The 17,096-nt window shown below is 43.5% G+C and overlaps 1 protein-coding gene across 1 annotated transcript in view; it reads left to right on the forward strand.

Annotated features, from left to right (window-relative positions):
- HK1 (hexokinase 1) overlaps positions 1 to 17,096 on the forward strand; it is a 123,442-nt gene that overhangs the window by 30,126 nt on the left and 76,220 nt on the right. The window contains exons 2-3 of the mRNA XM_038743630.1: positions 5,199 to 5,361; positions 16,338 to 16,486. Of these exons, the coding sequence (XP_038599558.1) occupies positions 5,199 to 5,361; positions 16,338 to 16,486 (312 nt within the window). The remainder of the gene's footprint in view (positions 1 to 5,198; positions 5,362 to 16,337; positions 16,487 to 17,096) is intronic.

Genomic DNA, 17,096 nt, shown 5'->3' on the forward strand with positions numbered 1-17,096 from the left:
CACCTTGTAACCTCCCCAGCACTTAGAACAGTGCTTTGAACATAGTAAGCACTTAATAAATGCCATTATTATTATTATTATCCCCCCTGCCCTACCTCCTTCCCCTCCCCACAGCACCTGTATATATATTTGTACAGATTTATTACTCTATTTATTTTACTTGTACATATTTACTATTTATTTTGTTAATGATGTACATATAGCATTAATTCTACTTGTTCTGATGATTTTGACACCTGTCCACAAGTTTTGTTCTGTTGTCTGTCTCCCCCTTCTAGACTGTGAGCCCGTTGTTGGGTAGGGACCGTCTCTATATTTTGCCGGCTTGTACTTCCCAAGCGTGTACTACAGTGCTCTGCACACAGTAAGTACTCAATAAATACGATTCAATGAATGAATGAAGTGCATGAATGTGCTAAATAAGTCAGTACTCTTATGAATGAGTGTAAACCTCTGTTCCTGGGGAATAATAACTTAGGCAGCGGTATCTAGAAATAGAAAGGACTCAGGATATATATGTTTCCATAAGCTGTTCAGCGTTCACCATGTAACAGTTTTACCCTGTCGCTCCCTGTTCTTTGCTTATTCATTCAGTCGTATTTATTGAGCGCTTACTGTTTGCAGAGCACTGTACTAAGTGTTTATCTCTCATATAAGTTGTCAGGTTTTGGGGGCTGGAAGATTCATAGTTATGAGGTGTACATGACTTCTAGACTGTGAGCCCACTGTTGGGTAGGGACCGTCTCTATATGTTGCCAACTTGTACTTCCCAAGCGCTTAGTCCAGTGCTCTGCACACGGTAAGTGCTCAATAAATACGATTGAATGAATGAATGAATGCTCTGTAAATTCAAAAGGACAATCTAGAGCTCTTCCGACTGTAGACTGTAAGCTCCCTCTGTAAGCTCTTTATGGGGAGGGAGTGTGTCTATCAGCTCTGTTGAATTTTTCTTCACAGCACTTATGTACATGTCTGTAATTTATTTCTATTAATGTCTCTACCTCTAGACTGTACACTTGCTGTGGTCAGGGAATGTGTCCGTTTATTGGTACATTGTACTCTCCCAAGTGCTTAGTACAGTGCTCTGCACACAGTAAGCGCTCAATAAATATGATTAGCAGACTAGTCCCCCAGGCTTTTAGTACAGTGATTTGCACACATTAAATGCTCAACAAATATAATTAATAATAATAATAATAATAATAATGATGGTATTTGTTAAACGCTTACTATGTGTCTAGCACTATTCTAAGTTCTAGGGGGGGATACAAGGTAATAAGGTTGTCCCATGTGGGGCTCACACATTTTACAGATGGGGTAACTGAGGCCCAGAGAAGTGAAGTGACTTGCCCAAAGTCACACAGCTGACAAGTGGCAGAGCCGGGATTAGAACCCATGACCTCTAACTCCTAAACCCGGGCTCTTTCCACTTGATTCATTCAATCATATTTATTGAGGGCTTACTGTGTGCAGAGCACTGTACTAAGCGCTTGGGAAGTACAAGTTGGCAACATATAGAGACGGTCCCTACCCAACAGCGGGTTAACAGTCTAGAAGGGGGCGACAGATGACAAAACAAAATATATTAACAAAATAAAATAAATACAATAAATATGTACAAGTAAAATAGAGTAATAAATATTCATTCATTCAATCGTATTTATTGAGCGCTTACTGTGTGATGGTATTGATGGCATTTATTAAGTGCTATGTGCAAAGCACTGTTCTAAGCACTGGGGTAGAGACAAGGTAATCAAGTTGTCCCACGTGGGGCTCACAGACTTAATCCCCATTTTCCAGATGAGGTCACTGAGGCCCAGAGAAGTGAAGTGACTTGCCCAAAGTCACACAGCTGACAAGTGGCGGAGCCGAGATTTGAACCCATGACCTCTGACTCCAAAGCCCGGGCTCTTTCCACTGAGCCACGCTGCATGATGGAGCAAAACTGAAAGCATATTCTTACTGGGACAGCCAGGCGTTAAAACCGCCTCCCCAGGGAGTGGGCATTACAGGAGGACATAAAATGGGGATTAAGACTGTGAGCCCCCGGTGGGACAACCTGATCTCCTTGTAATCTCCCCAGCGCTTAGTACAGTGCTTTGCACATAGTAAGCGCTTAATAAATGCCATTATTATTATTATTATTATTGGGATGGGAACAGCCCTGCTTCACTTGGGAGCTGGAAGCTGGACCCCCCCACAAGGGTCCTTCCTCCAGGCTGGGGTTTTTTTTTAATGGCATTTATTAAGCGCTTACTATGTGCAAAGCACTGTTCTAAGCGCTGGTTGTGTCCAGCTGGCCGAAAGAGATGGAGCAGTGGGCGCGTGGGCTGGCTCGCCTTTCCTCTCCCTTGTGTGTGTGCAGGAGCAGATCCGCCAAGCTCGCTCTCTTCCTCCCTTCAAAGCCCTACTGAGAGCTCACCTCCTCCAAGAGGCCTTCCCACACTGAGCCCCCTTTTTCCTCTCCTCCTCCCCATCCCCCCGGCCCTACCTCCTTCCCCTCCCCACAGCACCTGTATAGATGTTTCTACAGATTTATTACTCTATTTTACTTATACGTATTGACTATTCTATTTATTTTGTTAATGATGTGCATCTAGCTTTACTTCTATTTGTTCTGACGACTTGACAACCGTCCACGTGTTTTGTTTTGTTGTGTGTCTTCCCCTTCTAGACTGTTGTTGGGTAGGGACCGTCTCTATATGGTGCCAGCTTCCAAGCGCTTAGTCCAGTGCTCTGCACACAGTAAGCATTCAATAAAAACGATTGACTGAATGAATGAATGAATAGGCCAGTGGGAGACTAGTTGCTTGGCACACTGAGGCCCAGGTCCTGCCCTGCAGCAGGGACAAGGCCACTCCTTGGCACACACAACTTCTCAGAGGCCTCACACCAGAGAGGGACAGCTCGGGGTCTTGCGCCTCTGATGGAGCCCCCGGGCCCGAGCCTCCAGTCCGCTGAGCTAGCCCACAGGAAGGATTGATAATAATGATAATAATAATAATAATCCTTTTTTTTCCCCAATTCATTCATTCATTCAATTGTATTTATTGAGCGCTTACTGTGTGCAGAGCACTGGACTAAGCACTTGGGAAGGTCCCCTTCTGTTCTCAATCTACACTCACTCCCTTGGTGACCTCATTCGCTCCCACGGCTTCAACTATCACCTCTACGCTGATGACACCCAGATCTCCATCTCTGCCCCTGCTCTCTCCCCCTCCCTCCAGGCTCGCATCTCCTCCTGCCTTCAGGACATCTCCATCTGGATGTCCGCCCGCCACCTAAAGCTCAACATGTCGAAGACTGAGCTCCTTGTCTTCCCTCCCAAACCTTGTCCTCTCCCTGACTTTCCCATCTCTGTTGACGGCACTACCATCCTTCCCGTCTCACAAGCCCGCAACCTTGGTGTCATCCTCGACTCCGCTCTCTCATTCACCCCTCACATCCAAGCCGTCACCAAAACCTGCCGGTCTCAGCTCCGCAACATTGCCAAGATCCGCCCTTTCCTCTCCATCCAAACCGCTACCCTGCTAATTCAAGCTCTCATCCTATCCCGTCTGGACTACTGCACTAGCCTTCTCTCTGATCTCCCATCCTCGTGTCTCTCTCCACTTCAATCCATACTTCATGCTGCTGCCCGGATTATCTTTGTCCAGAAACGCTCTGGACATATCACTCCCCTCCTCAAAAACCTCCAATGGCTACCGATCAATCTGCGCATCAGGCAGAAACTCCTCACCCTGGGCTTCAAGGCTGTCCATCACCTCGCCCCCTCCTACCTCACCTCCCTTCTCTCCTTCTACTGCCCAGCCCGCACCCTCCGCTCCTCCACCACTAATCTCCTCACTGTACCTCGCTCTCGCCTGTCCCGCCATCGACCCCCGGCCCACGTCATCCCCCGGGCCTGGAATGCCCTCCCTCTGCCCATCCGCCAAGCTAGCTCTCTTCCTCCCTTCAAGGCCCTGCTGAGAGCTCACCTCCTCCAGGAGGCCTTCCCAGATTGAGCCCCTTCTTTCCTCTCCCCCTCGTCCCCCTCTCCATACCCCCGCCTTACCGCCTTCCCCTCCCCACAGCACCTGTATATATGTATATATGGTTGTACATATTTATTACTCTGTTTATTTATTTATTTATTTATTTTACTTGTACATTTCTATCCTACTTATTTTATTTTGTTGGTATGTTTGGTTCTGTTCTCTGTCTCCCCCTTTTAGACTGTGAGCCCACTATCGGGTAGGGACTGTCTCTATGTGATGCCAATTTGTACTTCCCAAGCGCTTAGTACAGTGCTCTGCACATAGTAAGCGCTCAATAAATACGATTGATTGATTGATTGATTGAAGTACAAGTTGGCAACGTATAGAGACGGTCCCTACCCAACAGTGGGCTCAATGGCATTTATTAAGCTCTCACTATGTGCAAATCATAGAGCACAGGCCTGGGAGTTGAAAGGTCATAGGTTCTAATCTCAGCTCTGCCACCTGGCCGCTGTGTGACCTTGGGCAGGCCACTTCACTTCTCTGTGCCTCAGTTACCTCATCTGTAAAATGGGGCTTAAGACTGTGAGTTCCATGTGGGACAACCTGATTACCTGGTATCAACCCCAGCGCTTTCGCCTCCCCACAGCACCTGTATATATGTACATATGTTTGTACATATTTATTACTCTATTTATTTTACTTGTACATATCTATTCTATTTATTTTATTTTGTTAATATGTTTTGTTTTGTTCTCTGTCTCCCCCTTCTAGACTGTGAGCCCACTGTTGGGTAGGGACCGTCTCTATATGTTGCCAATTTGTACTTCCCAAGCGCTTAGTACGGTGCTCTGCACACAGTAAGCGCTCAATAAATATGATTGATTGATTCTATTACGAGGGACAACAGGGACTTAATCTCGATTTTGCAGCAGGAACTGAGGCACAAGTGTGTCTTGTGTAAATACGATTGAATGAATTGAATGAATTTTACAGATGAGGTAACAGACGCACAGAGAAGTGAAGTGATTTGCCCAAGGTCCCATAGCAGACAAGCTGCAGAGCCGGGATTAGAACCCAGTTCCTGCCGTCTCCAAGGCCCGTGCTCTACCCACTAGGCCATGCTGCTTCTCTCCTCTAGTGAATTTGTTCCCCAAACCAACCAAATATTTCTTAACATCCAGTTCTCATTTTGGCTTGTTTTTTCTCCTTCCTCTCCAGATTGACAAGTATCTTTATGCCATGCGGCTTTCAGATGAAACCTTACTGGACGTCATGGATCGCTTTAGCAAAGAGATGAAGAACGGCCTTTCCAGGGATTTTAATCCAACAGCCACAGTCAAGATGCTGCCGACTTTCGTACGATCAATTCCTGATGGGTCCGGTAAGGAATATATCGGGATTGCCCTTGTGCACGTTAAAAGACTAACTTTGCATGGAAATGAGATAATGATTGTAATAGTAGTAGTAATAGTATTTATTATGGGCTTTACTGGGTGCCAAGCACTATACTAAGCGCTGGGAAAGAATGCACTAGACTGTGAGCCCACTGTGGGCAGGGAACTTATTTAGCACCTCTGTTGCATTATATTCTTTTAGACTGTGAGCCCACTGTTGTGTAGGGACTGTTTCTATATGTTGCCAACTTGTACTTCCCAAGCGCTTAGTACAGTGCTCTGCACACAGTAAGCACTCAATAAGTACGATTGATTAATTGATTGATTCTCCCAAGTGCTTTGTACAGTGCTCTGCACACAGTAAGTGCTCAGTAAATGCCGCTGATGATGGGGATGGATGATGGAAATGATACCTGGTCCCTGCCCTTCGTAATCTAAAAAGGGTAAAATCAATCCTCCCTCCCTCCCTCCCTGTCTTAATAATAATGATGACGGTAGTTTTTAAGCGCTCAATATTTTCCAGGTCCTGTACTAAGCACTGGAGTGGATTCATTCAATCTTATTTATTGAGCGCTTACTGCGTGCAAAGCACTGTACTAAGACCTTGAGCTCAATATTTTCCAGGTACTGTACTAAGCACTGGAGTGGATTCATTCAGTTGTATTTATTGAGTGCTTACGGCATGCAGAGCACTGTACTAATCAATCAATCAATCGTATTGAGTGCTTACTGCATGCAGAGCACTGTACTAAGCGCTTGGGAAGTACAAGTTGGCAACATATAGAGATATAAACCAATCTAGTTGGACACAGTCCCTATCCCATGTGGGTCTTAGTCTCAATCCCCATTTTGCAGATGAGGCAAGTGAGGCACAAAGAAGTGAAGCGACTTGCCCGGGATCAAATAGCAGACAAGTGACGGAGCAGGATTAGAACCCATGACCTTCTGGTCCCCGGGTCTGTGCTGTGTCCACCATGCCATTCCCCAAGTAGATTGTCTTCTAGACTGTGAGCCCGCTGTTGGGTAGGGACTGTCTCTATGTGTTGCCGACTTGTACTTCCCAAGCGCTTAGTACAGTGCTCTCACACAGTAAGCGCTCAATAAATACGATTGATTGATTGATTGTCACCTGGGAACGTTTCTACAGAAACGTTCAGAACGTGTCACCCCTACCCCCCCTCAAAAATCTCCAGTGGTTGCCCGTCCCCCTCCGTTTTGAACAAAAATTCTCCACCATTGGCTTGAAAGCAGTCCATCACCTCGCCCTCTCTTACCTCAGTTTACTTCTCTCCTTCTACAACCCAGCCGGCGCACTTTGCCCCTTTGGTGCTACCCTTCTCACTTTGCCTCCATCTCATCCTGTCTCGTTGCTGACCCTGGCCCGCGTCCTGCCTCTGGCCCGGAATGCCGTCCCGCTTCAATTCCTCAATACCTTTCCCCGCTTCAAAGCCTTATTGAAGGCACATCTCCTCCAAGAATTCTTCCCAGCGCTTAGAACAGTGCTTTGCATGTAGTAAGCGCTTAACAAATGCCATTATTATTATTATTATTATTATTCTCTGGGCCTCAGTTCCCTCATCTGTAAAATGGGGATGAAGACTGTGAGCCCCACGTGAGACAATCTGATCACCTTGTAACCTCCCAAGTGCTTAGAACAGTGCTTTGCACATAGTAAGCACTTAACAAATGCCATTATTATTATTATTATTATTATTATTATTATAGTAAGCGCTTAACAAATGCCATTATTATTATTATTATTATTATTATTATTATTGTTATTCCCAGACTAAGCCCCACTTTTCTTCATCTCCCACACCCTTCTGCGTCACCCTGACTTGCTTCCCTTGCTCTTCTCCCCTCTCCCAGCCCCCCTAGCACTTATTTAGACTGTGAGCCCACTGTTGGGTAGGGACTGTCTCTATATGTTGCCAACTTGTACTTCCCAAGCGCTTAGTACAGTGCTCTGCACACAGTAAGCGCTCAATAAATACGATTGATTGATCGATTGATGTCTGTCTCCTTGCCTCTAGACTTTGAACTCATTGTGGGTAGGGATTGTCACTGTTTATTGTTGTACTTTCCCGAGCGCTTAGTATAGTGCTGTGCACACAGTAAGCGCTTAATAAATACGATTGATTGATTGACTGATGTCTGTCTCCTTGCCTCTAGACTTTGAACTCATTGTGGGTAGGGATTGTCACTGTTTATTGTTGTACTTTCCCAAGCGCTTAGTATAGTGCTGTGCACACAGTAAGCGCTTAATAAATACGATTGAATTGCCTGGCTCAGTCGGACAAGCATGAGACTGTTAATCTCAGGGTCGTGGGTTCGTGCCCCACTTTGGGCGCAAGTCTTTTAAGTGCTTAGTACAGTGCTCTGCACACAGTAAGCGCTTAATAAATACGATTGAATTGCCCGGCTACCTCAGTCGGTAGAGCATGAGACTCTTAATCTCCGGGTCGTGGGTTCGTGCCCCACTTTGGGCGCAAGTCTTTTAAGTGCTTAGTACAGTGCTCTGCACACAGTAAGCGCTCGATAAATACAATTGAATGAATAATTGAATGAATGAATGAAGCGATGTTGCTATTTGCTTGGATTCTGCCTCTGAAAGGAAGTAAATGTCACTCTGTAGAGGTATATTAAAAAAGCAGCGTAGCTCAGTGGAAAGAGCCCGGGCTTTGGAGTTAGTTGTCATGGGTTCAAATCCCAGCTGTGATTGTCAGCTGTGTGACAGCTGTGTGACTATGGGCAAGCCACGTCACTTCTCTGGGCCTCAGTTCCCTCATCTGTAAAATGGGGATGAAGGCTGTGAGCCTCACGTGGGACAACCTGATCACCTTGTATCCTCCCCTAGCGCTTAGAACAGTGCTTTGCACATAGTAAGTGCTTAATAAATGCCATTATTATTATTATTAAAGTCCACTGAGGTCATAATCCTGGGTACTAATGTAGTGCTTTTCAAATGGTGGCCCGGGAAGATCCTTTTCATAGGCCACGGCAGCTTCTGGGAAGCCAGTTTTTTTTATGATGGCATTTATTAAGCGCTTACTATGTGCAAAGCACTGTTCTAAGCGCTGGGGAGGTTACAAGGTGATCAGGTTGTCCCACGGAGGGCTCACAGTCTTAATCCCCATTTTCCAGACGAGGTAACTGAGGCCCAGAGAAGTGAAGTGACTTGCCCAAAGTCACACAGCTGACAGCTGGCAGAGCCGGGATTTGAACCCATGACCTCTGACTCCAAAGCCCGGGCTCTTTCCAGTGAGTCACGCGGCTTCCCAGTTCATTCATTCATTCAATCGTATTTATTGAGCGCTTACTGTGTGCAGAGCACTGTACTAAGCGGTTGGGAAGTACAAGTTGGCAACATATAGAGACGGTTGGGAGCAGGGGTCATGAGGAAAACATCCCTGTTTTCCACCAACGGTGGACATCGGAGGGAGCAGAGAGGAAGGCCCTACTCCGGCTTCCTTTTGGAAATAAATGGTCTATAAGGTGTTTTGACCCTGTCCAACCTGATTAACTTGTATCTCCCCCCAGCCCTTAGAACAGTACTTGACACATAATTTATTCATTCAGTCGTATTTATTGAGCGCTTTGACACATGATGATAATAATTATGGTTCTTATTAAGTGCTTACTATGTGCCAGGCATTGTTCTGAGCGCTGGGGTGGACATAAGCTAATCATGTTGGACACAGTCCCTGTCCCACCAGGGGCTCACACTCTTAGTCCCCATTTCACAGATGAGGTAAGTGAGGCCCAGAGAAGTGAAGTGACTTGCCCAAGAAGTGGTGGAGCCTGTGACTTCAAGGCCTGTGCTCTGTCCGCAAAGCCCTGCTGTTCTGCTTAACAAATACAGGGATAATAATAATAATAATGAGCACATTAATGGAAGAAGTTTGAGGACCCTCATACTAAATAAATGGCAGTTCAGGTTGGATCAGGTTGCGGTTTTACTCTACCGGAACAAGCCATTCAAGAGGTTTGAATAAGTTTTAATCCTCAATATTGTATCTCCCTTTGAGGAAGGGGATAGGGGAAATAGAGAAAAATCAATCCTCTCTCCTTACCCCATTCCCATCTACCCCATTTGTGTATTGCATTATACAACGCCATTTGTGTTTAAAATGACACACATGCTCGAATTGTTTTGAGTGTTTGGCTATGATCTATTCCAGTGTTATGTTTCTTTGTGCTGGAGGAGAACGTTAGACATTAGATTTTTCTTAAAACACACACGCATATGCACACACGTTGTTTGTCCATCCCATTCTCTTGATGTGTGACATAAGAAACTGCATCTTTTTTGCAGCTCACACAGTGGAAATCAGAAAAATAGCAGCGGTTGTGGCTGATGTTTATTTATTCCAGGGGCTGCGTTTAGCGAGCAGCCTGACTGAAACTGGAAAACCAGTTGACTCTCCTCTGCCCTGCAGTTTGCCTTTTGGCATAAAATTGCAATGATTCAGAAGCTAATAAAGGGACGGTGCGCTTTGTATGTTTAGACATCCAAGGGTGGTGATCGGCCTTGGTTACTTTTTGTCCACAAATTGAAATTGCTACTTATGTGTGGTAGTTTAAAAATCTGGGCACGTCTTTGCCCTGTTTCTCTGACCGGGGTCTCGATCGCTCAACTTTTTAATTTTTTTAGTAACTGATGAAGAATCACAGGCTTTTAATATGATTAGTTATCCTGCTTGTCCCAGTACTATCATATGATTTATTCTCATGCCTTTACATCTAGAAGGAGAGTTTGGCTGTTAGCACTTTTAAAAAAATCTTCAGCATCAGAGGTCAGCTGGGACTTTTCTGTACAAAGGGAGTTACTTAGGCTGTGAGATCCACGTGGGACGGGGTAGTGTCCAACCTGATTAACTCGTATCTACCCCAGCCCTTAGGACAGTGCTTGGTACGTAGTAAGTGCTTATCAAAATAATAATAATAATCACGGGAAAGCAACTGAGCCTTCAGGACTTTGTAAAGGAGGAAATGGAAATGTTTTAGTTTGGCAGGACCCAAGGACAGTTTTCTTGACTCTGATTTGTCAGGGTGGAGTTGAGAAATAACCCTCCCCAAAGGTAGTAATGCTTCATTCGCTGAACCTCTTCCTTTTTTTTTGTTTTGCAATTCTTTCATTTCATGAGCTGCATTCCTTAAGTACCTAGACACACGCAGCTCTATGAAAGCCTTTGTCAGAGCTGGTTATAGAGAGCTCATAAACTACCTCTAGATTCAGATTTCATGACCAGGACTGTTTCCCAAGGTTTATATGCTAATCCCAAAGGCACCAAGATCCCTTTCTTCCTCTTGCCATCTGAGGGTGCGTTCTCAGACTGTCCCTCCCGTGCTCACCAAAAAAGAGGCTTGACATCCAAGTCCTGCCCCTTTGTAAAGGATGGCAAAACACAAATTCTCTTTCAAGCCCGACTCCTTTCAGCTCTATAAACCAAAATTGACCCGCTTAAATGGAAACCCTGAAATAGCACAGTTTAATCTGAAAATCTTAATACTGGCCTTAGTCAAAATGCAAATACATATCTTTGAAGAATTATCCTAAGTCCCCATGACAATCAGGTGATTCTGTTACAATTGGAAAATATTAATCACAGCTTCTATTGGAGGAATTAGTTACTGAGTAATTGGTGTTTTCCCAAAGTTAAGATGTTTGTGTTAAAGCTGAGGGTGTAGTAGAATTTTCTTTTTCCACCTATATTTTGGTTTAGTTTCTGTGGTTGATGCTCATATTGGTGAGATTGTTTTCATTGAGACATTCAGAAGCACAGAAAAAAATATTTCTTATTATTAGTCATTCCCAGAAAATCCATTTTCAGAGATTTTTAGTCATTTTAATTAGCGGTTCCTAAGTAAGCAGTAAATTAGTTTACGTTCTCATGCCACTTTTCAACACTGTTGATGCAGCTAAACAAGGTCTTTCTTGCTTTAGAAGTTTTGCCAGCCTTTCTGGTGATTGTTTCCCATAAAAACATTTCTAAAGACATTTCCAGTATAATTAATTGTAGATGAGTCCTAAATGGAAGAAGTTTTTTTTTTTTTAATGGCATTTGTTAAGTGCTTACTCTGTGCCAGGCACTGCACTAAAGCTCTGAGGTACAAACGAGATAATCAGGTTGTACGCAGTCTATGTCCCACATTCATTCATTCAATCGTTTTTATTGAGCACTTTCTGTGTGCAGAGCACCTCTAAGTGCTTGGAAAGTACAATTTGGCAAGAGATAGAGACAATCCCTTCCCAACAACAGGCTCACAGTCTATAAAGGGGAGAAAGACAAAAAAAAAAACAGTAACGTCAATAACATCAAAATAGGAAAATAGAATTGTAGATATATAGACCTATTAATAAAATAAATATGGAACTCACACCTTTAGTCCCCATTTAACAGATGAGATAACTGAGGCACAGAGAACTGAAATGACTTTCCTAAGGTCTCATCATCATCATCATCAATCGTATTTATTGAGCGCTTACTATGTGCAGAGCACTGTACTAAGCGCTTGGGAAGTACAAATTGGGAACATATAGAGACAGTCCCTACCCAACAGTGGGCTCACAGTCTAAAAGGGGGAGACAGAGAACAAAACCAAACATACTAACAAAATAAAATAAGTAGGATAGATATGTACAAGTAAAATAAATAAATAGAGTAATAAATATGTACAACCATAATATGTATGTACAACCAGGTGGTCTGAGACCACCTGTCTCAGAGGAGACAGGTGGCAGAGCCGGGATTAGAAACCTGGACCTCTGATTCCCAGTGCTTTCCAGTAGGTCAGGCTGCTTCTCTTTTGATTTACTTTACTTTTGAATAATATTTAAAAAGGCAGGTTTTGGGTGTGAGCCTTGAAGCTCTCATTAATTAGAGAGGAATATACTGCCTTAAATATCTAATGGTCAGAACTGATTTGTGAAGTAAGGCATAGGCTGGCATTTCAGAAGGGTAGGATTGGTTTGGCCCGTATCCTCGACCAGACTGAGCTTCAGGTAGGCATCTGGCTCTGTTTGCTTTCCATCTTCACTGGAAATCATGACCGTGATGAGGCAGCGGAGGGTTAATGAGGGCTTTCGGAAGTTCGTCTAATGAGCCTCTTAGTTCTCTGGAAAAGGGAAATGCCTGGAAGAGTAGCAGAAAATTGGAAATAAATAGGTGAGGGGTTTTTCGAAGGGAGCCAACCAGTGCTAGGAGCCATAAATTGAATCATTTTTCCTCCCCGTGGTGGGCTTCGAGCAAGTCACTAATGGCAGTCTGGGTTAGGATGCCCTCATCTCATCTGGAAAGCAATGTAGATGAGCTCATGGTGGTATTTTCTGATCTACAAATGAGAGGGGCTAAACACCATTACCCTGAAGCAATTCATTTCTTGCCCTTCAGAAGGCACCAAAAAAAAAGATTGGCGGAGAACTCAAACCCAAAAGAAAATTGTGTTGTACAGTACCACACAGTACTTCCTGCTCACAGCGAATTTCTTGTGAGAAGCAGCATGGCTCAGTGGAAAGAGCCCGGGCTTTGGAGTCAGAGGTCATGGGTTCAAATCCCGGCTCCGCCAATTGTCAGCTGTGTGACTTTGAGCAAGTCGCTTAACTTCTCTGGGCCTCAGTTCCCTCATCTGTAAAATGGGGATTAAGACTATGAGCCTGACGTGGGACAACCTGATCACCTTGTATCCCCCCAATGCTTAGAACAGTGCTTTGCACATAGTAAGCGTTTAACAAGTACCATCATCATCATTATTATTACCAATTTCTCTAGTCTTCAATTCATGCTATTGTAAATTTGGCAACTCCCATTTGTGAGTGTGTTAAAGGGGTTCATTTTTAACCTTGTTTTGCCCTGGAATTTTGTAGTTCACTTTTCTCTCTGACTCCATTTCCCCAAGTGTTTTTTTTTTCTTTTTTTGGCCTTTGATGGTGTTAATTCTTCTTCTGTGCCAAGCAGTGTATTAAGCACTGGGACAAACCCAGGGTAACCAGGTAAGATGAAGTCCCTGTCCCACATGGGGCTCGGATTCTCTCCGTTGACATTAAGGAGGAGCAAAGGAGAGCATTCACCATCCGTTTGGTCAATCAAAGATTTTTGCAGAGCCTTAAAGCCAGATTGTAACCCGAAGAAAACAAGTGTAAATACCCTGATAAAACGTTCCCCAGGTCTGTAGGACAGCAGGATGCCTTTTTTTCAATCCTTTTTTTTTTTTATCAGCTTCAGATCCAGGTGGATGGAGAAACCTGACTTGAAATCTAACACTTCACTTAGGCAAATGTATTGGTGACAAATAAGAGAAGCAGTGTGGCCTAATGGAGAGAGCTCGAGCCTGGGTTTTAATAACGATTCTGCCGCTTGTCTGCTTCATTAATTAATTCATTCAGTTGTGTTGAGCACTTATTGTGGCAGAACACTGTAGTAAGCACTTGGGAGAGTAAAATACAACAATAAACGGACACATTCCCTGCCCACAATGAATACATTAATATAATGTAAATATATTATATTTACAGTAATACAAAGCAATAAATTAAAGATACATGCATAAGGGCTGTGGGGCTGGGAGAGGGTTGAATAAAGGGAGCAAGTCAGGGCAAAGCAGAAGGGAGTGCTGTGTGACCTTGGGCCAGACACTTCACTTCTCTGTGCCTCAGTTACCTCGTCTGTAAAATGGGGATTAAGACCTGGGGCCCCATGTGGGACAGGGACTGTGTCCAACCCCATTTACTTTTATCCACCCTAGCGCTTATTACGGTGCCTGGCCTGTAGCAAGCACTTAACAAATACCAGTATAGTAATTAGTATTTTTACAGCTTCCTCCCTTCATTTTAAGCACGCAAGTATACATCAGCAGCTGCTGTTGCTTAATCTGAAGGAGAACAATAATAGTGGAACAGATGCCACTAGAGAAGCAGCTTGACTCAGTGGAAAGAGCCCGGGCTTCGGAGTCAGAGGTCATGGGTTCAAATCGCAGCTCCGCCAGTTGTCAGCTGTGTGAGTTTGGGCAATCAATCAATCAGTCAATCATATTTATTGAGCGCTTACTGTGTGCAGAGCACTGTACTAAGCGCTTGGGAAGTACAAGTTGGCAACATATAGAGACAGTCCCTACCCAACAGCGGGCTCACAGTCTAGAAGGGGGAGATAGAGAACAAAACCAAACATATTAACAAAATAAAATAAATAGAATAGATATGTACAAGTAAAATAAATAGAGTAATAAATATGTACAAACATATATACAGGACATATATACATATATATAATGATAATATAAATCATTATCATGGATAGTTACTGAGCATTCAAAGTATGCATGACACTGTACAATGAGGAAGGATTGGACAACTAACTTTACAATCTGTAGCTGTCACACCGGAGAATAGAATTTTCATTCTTATTTGACATATTCAGCTGACGTACATATGAATTTAATCTACTGGCATAAAATGGTTATGAAATTTTTTGAACAACAAATAACTCTGGGGTATGAACTGACAACTTCCTAAATGTTTTTTTAAATTAATTTTTATATTTTCTTACTATAAAGATACCATATACCTCACCATATTAGGGAATATCACATTTAACTAATCAATGCAAATTTACAGCGAGTCCAAAATAACTCCCAAGAAATCCAAACCTTTTTATTGCTATTCTTTTATTACAATCCTATTTCTTTTTCAACTTTGGTAAAATATAAAAAAAAAATACCAAGGTTGAAAAGAACTGTGTTTGCCAGGTTTTGGCCTGAAGAAAATAGTTTGGCTGGCTTAGGTATTCCCTAAAATAGGGGTTTATAATGGAAAAGATGACAAAATCTTAAATGTAACGTAAATCAGTTGTTTTATTTTAGAAAAATTAACACCATTTTCCTACATAAACTGTAGGAGTTCAGAAACATAAATTAGAGAAAAAAAGTCACCTTAAAATAACGTCTGCATTTCAAGATTTTCTTGCCCAGCACAATGAAGGCTTTGACTACATCTCATTCTGTGATTAAATCCTCTCTAAATAAAGCAAACTTTTATACTAGGAGTTGTTTCATCTTAATAGAGAATGAAGAAAGATGTTCAGTGTAACAAGCTACTGAGACAGCGGTTTTCAACAAACCGATTAAACTTGAATTTCAAATACATGTGTATAGCTTTCAACATTAGTTCAGCAATGGTAAAATTCGTTTTTACCATTAAAGAATCCTATTTAGCACTAAATCATTGCTGATTGTAAAATGGGGATTCAATACCCGTTCTCTCTCCTACTATGTTTAACCCAATATCTTGACTCTACCCAGCACTCGGTACAGTGTTTGGCACAACGTAAGGGCTTAACAAATACCACTATTATTATTATTATTACTACTACTATGTAGGTATCTAGTGCCATGTGCTACAAGGACTGTGTCTGACTTGATTACCTTGTATTTACCCTAGTGCTTACAATTCTTATTATTATTAATAATAATAGTATTTGTTAAGCGCTTACTATGTGCCAAGCACTGCTACTTAACTTCTCTGTGCCTCAGTTACCTCATCTGTAAAATGGGGATGAAGATTGTGAGCCCCACGTGGGACAGCCTGATCGCCTTGTATCCCCCCCAGCGCTTAGAACAGTGCTTTGCACATAGTAAGTGCTTAACAAATACCATCATCATCATTATTATTATTATTCTGCCCAGGTGATATTAGGAAATGCTCAAAAAAAGTCCCACAGAAGAGAAGCCTGAGGCTCTGGTGTAGTAATAATGGAGACCAGCCTCTGCCTTAAGGTGCGCATGGTGAGCAAAATCTTCGTGCTGTCCGTGGAGGACTTGCCCAGGTTCACACGGCGAGTAAGTGGTGGAGCCAGAATTAGAAGGCAGGTTCTCTCACTCCCAGGCCTGTGCTCTTTCCACGCGGCCACACTGCTTCTCCCTTGACTGTATATTTGATTACTCGACTACGTATCGCCTCCTTCAACAGAAAAGGGAGATTTCATTGCCCTGGACATCGGTGGATCTTGCTTTAGAATTCTGCGGGTGAAGGTGTCGCATGAGAAAAAGCAGACTGTGCAGATGGAGACGGAGATTTATGATACCCCCGAGGACATCATGCATGGCAGTGGGTCTCAGGTGGGTTTCCCATTTCTTTCACTACCGCCTGATTTTCCCAGTCTGAAATGCACACCGGGTGAACCACATCCCGCCGGTAGCGTAATAGAAAGATCTCTTCAGTGCTCAGAGGGTGGTTCTGCTGGAGGCTCTTGAGGAGTAAGGAGACGTGATTTGAACTTTAGTTGTAGAAAAATGATCTGGGCAGCAGAGAAGTACCACACGGAGTGGGGAGAGACACTTGGAATCAATCAATCAATTGTATTTATTGAGCGCATACCGTGTGCAGAGCACTGAACTCAGTACTTGGGAGAGTACAGTACGACAGACACATTTCCTGCCCACAACGAACTCACAGTCTAGAGGGGATGAGGGGAAAAGGAAGAAAGGAAGAGGGGGTGATTGAGGATGGAGAAGAAGGGAATTTGGGGTGGAGGCAGGAAGGGAAGGAAGGGGGTAGAGGGGAAACAGAGGGGTCTTTTCAGATTGCCTCATGATAGATAATTGAGGTAACGCTTCCTAGAGCAACAGCTGCTTCTGCCTGAACGACGAGGCAGGGGGTGGGGGGAGTGGACAGAAAAAGTGGAAATAGGGAACCCAAAACCGAGTTGAAATGATATGGGATGTGGGA

The sequence above is a fragment of the Tachyglossus aculeatus genome, chromosome 3, assembly GCF_015852505.1.
Source record: "Tachyglossus aculeatus isolate mTacAcu1 chromosome 3, mTacAcu1.pri, whole genome shotgun sequence".
Lineage (NCBI taxonomy): Eukaryota > Metazoa > Chordata > Mammalia > Monotremata > Tachyglossidae > Tachyglossus > Tachyglossus aculeatus.